General features: G+C 35.9%; 1 protein-coding gene across 3 annotated transcripts in view; it reads left to right on the forward strand.

Annotated features, from left to right (window-relative positions):
* Window positions 1-3,338, forward strand: part of LOC111367418 (probable E3 ubiquitin-protein ligase RHG1A) — a 5,384-nt gene extending 2,046 nt beyond the window's left edge. For 2 of the 3 annotated variants that reach the window (XM_022988275.1, XM_022988274.1), the window contains exons 3-7: window positions 400-2,229; window positions 2,379-2,432; window positions 2,575-2,673; window positions 2,764-2,907; window positions 3,000-3,338. In XM_022988275.1, coding sequence (XP_022844043.1) covers window positions 487-2,229; window positions 2,379-2,432; window positions 2,575-2,673; window positions 2,764-2,907; window positions 3,000-3,131 — 2,172 coding nt within the window. In that variant the 5' untranslated portion in view covers window positions 400-486 and the 3' untranslated portion in view covers window positions 3,132-3,338. The remainder of the gene's footprint in view (window positions 1-399; window positions 2,230-2,378; window positions 2,433-2,574; window positions 2,674-2,763; window positions 2,908-2,999) is intronic. The other variant, XM_022988276.1, reaches the window with a different exon arrangement.
* The last annotated feature ends 4,608 nt before the right edge of the window (window positions 3,339-7,946 follow it).

Here is a 7,946-nt window from a genome sequence, read left to right on the forward strand (position 1 = left end):
TTATTATTATTTATTTATTTATTTTTGACAGGAAGTTTGATTTACTTCCAAAATATGTATTATTGTTAACATTTGGAAACAAAATGTTACTGAAAAGTAACTTCACATTTTATGACTTGTGTCTTATTTAAGATAAAACGATTCTGGGGTTTATAGATAGTAAAAAATTGTTGCCATTGGATTGCAATCTGTTAATTTCAAACCATGTTGACTGTTCTCTGGATCCTTTTGGCATTTTAAATGTGGATTATCAAGTTTGTTAGCAGCACCTATTTACCATTTTGTGCCTTTGGTTGACACTCTTCGTTATTCATGCTATGCAGTCACTATGCTTAATATACTCTTGTGACTTCTGAATTATCAATATATGACCTTTGTTTCTTGGTTTAATGTTGTCAGATTTGCTGAAGAACAAGAGTGCCGGATATCGTGTCTCTGTTATTTTTTTCTTTGGAACTGTCTCGAGTGTTTGAATATATAGCCCTAATGCAAGGGCAAAGGAGTGCTGTGAGTACCTTTTCTGAAAATATATGCTTTGATAGTGAATCCCAATCAAATGATGCTGGCATAGATCAGCAGATATCTTGGAATAACATGCAGGCTTCCTCACAACATCTAATACCAGATTATATGATACCAGCGAGTGATACAAATGTTTCGTATTTGAATTGTGCTAGCCAAGAGGAGAACTTAAGTGGGTGGAATAGAGGTGAAAGTAGTTCAAATGTGGCAATGAGTAACGTTGGTCAAAATGAAAGAGAAACAGAACGCGGATGGCCATCATTGGCGAGTGTCCAGTCTGGAGCAGCTTTCACATTGGAAGAACGGCGATATGAACCCTCAAATATTCTGTCATTGAATAATGTTGATGCAAACTTGAACAGAAACCAGTCTACAAATGGGTATTTGCAAACTACTACCCCTGATTCCCTTCCTCAGGATCTTAACATCAGTTCAAGGTCTTTAGACAATGATGAAGATTGTCAGATTGTGGAGCGTCCTAATGCATACAAATCTGTTGGATCATCAAGTGAGCTGATGCCATCATCTAGTAGTTCATCTTATCCTTTTGGGGTTCCTTCTGGAAGTGGCGGGTCAATGGACAGCTTTGGCAATCCCGGCTGTGCCGTTGATGGACGACGCTTATCATGTAAAAGGAAAGTTCTTGACATAGGGCCGTCTTCTGGATCTGGAAGTTCAAATTATTTTCATCATGCTGAAAGCAGTCTATGGCATGCTTTACCAGCCACACAGCATGCAACAGGCAGCATAAATATGTCTACACCAACAGAGAACAACCTGTTTGTGGGTGCACAAGGCCAGGCAAACCCAAGAAGTGGACCTGGTTTTGGAGTGAATGCTTCAGCAACTCCTCTTAATTCGACTGCCACAGTAACTGCTGAAAGTTCCCGCCCGAATTTCCGCTTGCGGATTACTGGATCACACCAACAAGATTCTTTACCTGGGAATCTGTTTTCTACGGAGGTTGATGTTGGAGATGTAAATGCTTTGTCCTCCCAGCATTCATCGAGACTGCATGCTCGAAATAATGCGTTCTCCCGGCCAGCAACTGCAGCAGAAAACAGAAGTTTTCATGTGCCACCTGCTATCATGCATGTTCCATATGTGCGTCGTAATCCACAGTTGAGGTGGAATGGAACATCTAGCTTGAGAACCAACGGTTCATCAGGTTCTGCTACTACTGGGGAGAGAGGTGCTGTGCTTTGTGAAGAACCTACTGTAAGAAATGTTCCAAGAAACATTTCAGAACATCCTATGTTTGTCCCTCCTATTGATCCAAGAAGTTCATCACAAAATCCTACCAATTGGAGTTTAACCGGTGGAAATACCAATATTGCTGGAAATGTTGCTTCTCCTCCTCCGAGCAGCTCTAGTTCAAGGGTCAATTCATCTGTACCTCCTTGGGTTCCCCATCGTAGTTCTCCACAATATCCAAGGAGACTGTCGGAAATTGTTTGCAGATCTTTGTTGTCTTCAGCAGGTACAGAGTCTGTAGGTCAGAGCAGTACTCATGCAATACAGCATTCCGGTTCTTCTGGTACTCAGGAGACAACACTTTCCTCGGGAACTGATAATCATAGGCATCATCTGTCAAACTTGAGATCCGCAATGTTGTTGGAAAGACACCTTGATGGTGCTTCTGGAGCACCTTATTCACTGCGAACTCTTGCTGCTGCTGGTGAAGGAAGAAGTAGGCTAGTTTCTGAGGTATGTAATTTTAACTTCTGATGTCCTGCAGTTAGTAAACTTTAGTTTGTTAAATTAAAATTTGATATGAAAATTATTTGTAAAAGCACGTGCCCTTTTTTTCCTGGAAAGGTTTGCATTTAAATGCAACTAAACTTATTTTGTTTTAGCAGATTCGCAGTGTTTTGAATCTCATCCGAAGGGGAGAAGGTTTGCGATTTGAGGTTAGTTTTATAGTTCTTGAAAATAAATATGTTGAAATATGCTCTTATCTAGCTCCTAAAAAGTTTTCAAAGATGATTTCTTGTTTGTGTTTTAGTAAATCTGTTTTTCTGAATTCCATGGCTTGTTCTACTCGTATGCTAGGATTTTATGATCCTCGATCAGTCAATCTTTTTTGGGATGGCTGATATTAATGATCGACATAGGGATATGAGGCTTGACGTCGATAACATGTCTTATGAGGTGAGGAAGGACTGTTTAACATTTCACAAGTGATTATAAGGTAAAAAAGTTCATTAGTTTACGTAAAAAAAAGTTGAAATTAACTTACAGGAGTTGTTGGCGCTGGAGGAGCGCATCGGAAATGTTTGTACGGGATTAAATGAAGAAACAATTTTGCGTCGTTTGAAGCAGTGGAAGTATGTAGATGTTCGAACAGAAGGTCGAGTCGAGTCAGAGCCGTGCTGTATATGTCAGGTAGACTTCTTTCTTCTCGAATAAACATGATTGTATGTTTTGTTCTAGAATTCAATGTGTTCGACTTCTTCAACTGCTGTCTTTTTATGCAGGAAGAGTATAAAGACGATGAAGATCTTGGGACACTGGAATGCGGGCATAATTTTCATAGGGAGTGTATTAAGCAATGGCTCATGCAAAAAAATCTATGCCCCATTTGTAAAACTGCGGGGCTCACGACATGAGGTTGTGGTCAGCAATTCCGGTCTCGACTTTGGGGGCAGAACTCCTATTTATTTCGTTGAGTTTATTTAAACATCCTTGTGAAGTACAGACTGATCCAGAAAGTGAAAGTAGAACTCCTTTTAAGTTTAATTTAGCTAAGAATTATGTTTATTAACGGAAATTCAACAATTTATTTATTTATTTATTGTTATTGAACCTTCAAGATATTTTATTTTTATTTTTATTTTTATCTTTCCTGCATTATGTTTGAATTTATTACAAGTTTTTGCTGTAATTTTCTTCTTGAATTCAATGATGAGATAGCTGTGCAAGGCATAAATGACATGAAGAGAGTTGTGAGTGTTCACGAAGTATACATTTTTTTATAAGCAATGCTATTTATTATCAGTTTAGGTGTTAGCGTTCCATCTACATTTGCCTAATGAAATTAAGTCCTCCTTTTGAGGCCCTTTTTTCATACAAAATGGATCTCGTAATAGTCATTTTTGGAGATTGTGGTTAGAAAGTAGGTAAAAATTTAGGATTTACGTGTAAATTATTTTATTAAAAGAATGGGTGGTCGAAAAATGAGTTAAAGCAAAGGCTAAAATGTATTTTAAATTATTGGATAAGCCTAAGCGAGCCTTCATAGTCATTTAGATGGGTGCCAAAAACTATTGAGTGTTGGCTTGTAGTATTCATTTTTATAGGTTGTTTATGCTTGGTATTCTTGTTGGGGTCGGTTCAGGTTCACATTCAAGATAGATGGTGACCAAGATAAGTTAGGTTTGAAGTATAAAGGTCCTCTGGCTTTATTTGGCTAGCTTGGCTCGATCCAAGCTCAACAATTCAAGATGCTTTGCTCAAAATAAGCTTGACAGTTCAAGATTGATTGTTTCACGTGTAGATCTATCTAGATAGGTGGTCCGTATTAATCAATACGAAGTATTCAACATTGTTTTTACTCAAAATCATTCTCATAGTTTTGATTTCCATTTACAAAGGGAATTCATTCTTTAATATTTCTAGTGTTTATAGAGCGTGGGGGGAGGGGAGGTGAACCTTTATTTATTTTTTATTTTTTGGGGTCATGAAGGGCTACTCTTATTAATTCAAAAGTGTTGCCCAAAATTAAATTTGAAAGAAAAAGTGGAATACAATAGTTAGCTCATGGGCCACGCTATTTTCTTCTATGAGAATAGAGCGACAAGAGCAATGAACCACGAAGGGAAATAACGTTCACATGTATTAGATATTCTTGATAATATTGTGGCGATAAAATATTTCAATTACATTTTAAAAAAGGAATAGTTTATTTATGAAGAGGTTTTTTTAGATCGACTTGTTCATTTGGACAAAGCCCTATCAAGTTTTGTTTGGTCATGCCAAACTTGTCATAGACGAGGTTATGCATGAAATGGACAAGTTTTTACAGACAAGTGGCCATATCCCAAATGAAGGTTGGATTCTCTTGGATCTAGACGGTCTAATATACTCAGAAGCGTCAAATTTTATTAACGAGTTTATTTATTTTGACTACTAGATGAACTAAATTGAAGGATACAAAAGCAATAAGGGGGCTCTATAGATTCAAAAATCTTAAAATTTCAAAGTTAATAATCATCTGTAAATAAGCCAAATGCTTATGCATTTATTAGGAAATGAGTGGGAGAAAAATTGAAAAAAAGTGATCGTCAATGATTAAAAATTCGTATAGAAAACAAGTTCAGGGACTTGTTTGTTAATATGGAAACAACACTATAATTAAGGCGGGAGAACTAACAAATTAAACGTTATTATTAATAAGTGTTAAATACCCATGTCCCCAAACTTTCATCTATGTTTCTATTGTGTCCCTGAACTTCAAATAGTTTCTACTCAGCCATTAAACTTTCAAATTTCAATCACTTCCATCAACTCTAACTCTCATGCTATTGGCAGAAATTTTGCAAGGAACTCTAAGATATGGACGCATTGAATTTTTGTATATTTTTTTTTCCTGTAAGAAAAGTGTGTTTTTATTACATGACGATAAGAGTGATTTATGCAATGGCCGATCTGGACAAAAGCAGTGAATCAGAAGATATATCTTCCTTTTTCCAGGAATTTCTCTACAATTCTCCTACATATACTACGAATTCCAGGCTTGCAATCTTTATCTATATCGTGAATTATTAATAATTTTTGGAAGAAAGTGGAACTACGTCAATCTGTAAATTTTTAGTATTTTCCTTTTTGAAATGTAAAAGCACGTGCCCTTTTTTTCCTGGAAAGGTTTGCATTTAAATGCAACTAAACTTATTTTGTTTTAGCAGATTCGCAGTGTTTTGAATCTCATCCGAAGGGGAGAAGGTTTGCGATTTGAGGTTAGTTTTATAGTTCTTGAAAATAAATATGTTGAAATATGCTCTTATCTAGCTCCTAAAAAGTTTTCAAAGATGATTTCTTGTTTGTGTTTTAGTAAATCTGTTTTTCTGAATTCCATGGCTTGTTCTACTCGTATGCTAGGATTTTATGATCCTCGATCAGTCAATCTTTTTTGGGATGGCTGATATTAATGATCGACATAGGGATATGAGGCTTGACGTCGATAACATGTCTTATGAGGTGAGATTAATTCAAAAGTGTTGCCCAAAATTAAATTTGAAAGAAAAAGTGGAATACAATAGTTAGCTCATGGGCCACGCTATTTTCTTCTATGAGAATAGAGCGACAAGAGCAATGAACCACGAAGGGAAATAACGTTCACATGTATTAGATATTCTTGATAATATTGTGGCGATAAAATATTTCAATTACATTTTAAAAAAGGAATAGTTTATTTATGAAGAGGTTTTTTTAGATCGACTTGTTCATTTGGACAAAGCCCTATCAAGTTTTGTTTGGTCATGCCAAACTTGTCATAGACGAGGTTATGCATGAAATGGACAAGTTTTTACAGACAAGTGGCCATATCCCAAATGAAGGTTGGATTCTCTTGGATCTAGACGGTCTAATATACTCAGAAGCGTCAAATTTTATTAACGAGTTTATTTATTTTGACTACTAGATGAACTAAATTGAAGGATACAAAAGCAATAAGGGGGCTCTATAGATTCAAAAATCTTAAAATTTCAAAGTTAATAATCATCTGTAAATAAGCCAAATGCTTATGCATTTATTAGGAAATGAGTGGGAGAAAAATTGAAAAAAAGTGATCGTCAATGATTAAAAATTCGTATAGAAAACAAGTTCAGGGACTTGTTTGTTAATATGGAAACAACACTATAATTAAGGCGGGAGAACTAACAAATTAAACGTTATTATTAATAAGTGTTAAATACCCATGTCCCCAAACTTTCATCTATGTTTCTATTGTTTCCCTGAACTTCAAATAGTTTCTACTCAGCCATTAAACTTTCAAATTTCAATCACTTCCATCAACTCTAACTCTCATGCTATTGGCAGAAATTTTGCAAGGAACTCTAAGATATGGACGCATTGAATTTTTGTATATTTTTTTTTCCTGTAAGAAAAGTGTGTTTTTATTACATGACGATAAGAGTGATTTATGCAATGGCCGATCTGGACAAAAGCAGTGAATCAGAAGATATATCTTCCTTTTTCCAGGAATTTCTCTACAATTCTCCTACATATACTACGAATTCCAGGCTTGCAATCTTTATCTATATCGTGAATTATTAATAATTTTTGGAAGAAAGTGGAACTACGTCAATCTGTAAATTTCATGACTCAATCCGTAAATAGAGTTTAAACACCAAAGGAAATTTCAATTAACAATTGTACACTGCACTCGAACAAAATTTTACTAATTTTGATTACATTAGTTACTGATTGTCTTCTTATTGAAACAAAAAAGCATATCTAACTAGTCGGCATCTCGAAACGGCAAACTGGGCAATAGTGACTTGTCCTTAACCACTGCTCGATGCAATTGGAATGAAACATATGCGAACAAGGCATAGTTACAGCTTCTGACCCTTTGGAAAACTTATCGAGGCATACCGTGCAACTTCCAAGATCATCGTAGTCATCTTCTATTATCTTCCTCTCGAGAGATTTGATCGATGAATCAATAGCAGGAACCATACTGTTTCCATTGCTTCCCTCTAGTGATTCAGGAATGCGATCACTAACATCGTTTGAATTAACGTGATAACGAACAACGTAAGCATCTACATACAAAATTAAAAGGTTGTGATTCCGAGACATTGATTTAGCAAATTCCCATGCTCGAAAAATCACTTTGCGGATCAGATCCTCACGCTGAGAATTGAAGAGAGGCCAAAATCTAACGACACGGAGGATAACTTCGCGAGTCTTGCAAAAGCTCAGAAATTGCTCAGGTTTGATGGAAATACTATTTGAAATTCTGGGCAGTTGAAGTTCTGTCATGACTCGCTGTGTAGAAGATTCTTCGTAGTTGATCGAACGCAAGGTAGTATTGCAAGAAAAATTAATATTGACTCCAACAGAGGACGGCTGATCATGGAACGTAACTGATTCTTCTCCTACTTTCGTAGTCTTAAACTGCAGATTTGTGTTGGAGTGAATGTTAGTATCCATGTTAAAGATCTTGAACAAGAATACAGATTGCGAGATAGATGAAAGTAGATTATCTTTTGGGGAAATAATGAAACGACCAAAGGGACAGTATATATATAGGGTTTTTGGAGTGATTTCGTTTTTGGTAAACTTTCCTTGTCCGAGTACAGAAGGAAATCAGTGTAATCATATTAGGAGATTTTAACTTTCTGGACAAACAAAGGAAAGTTACCATATTTTTTTCTCTCTCTCTCTCTCTCCCTTTTTTTTTTTTTTTTTTTTTTTTTTAC

This window comes from Olea europaea, chromosome 18 (assembly GCF_002742605.1).
Source record: "Olea europaea var. sylvestris chromosome 18, O_europaea_v1, whole genome shotgun sequence".
NCBI classification, from domain to species: Eukaryota; Viridiplantae; Streptophyta; class Magnoliopsida; order Lamiales; family Oleaceae; genus Olea; species Olea europaea.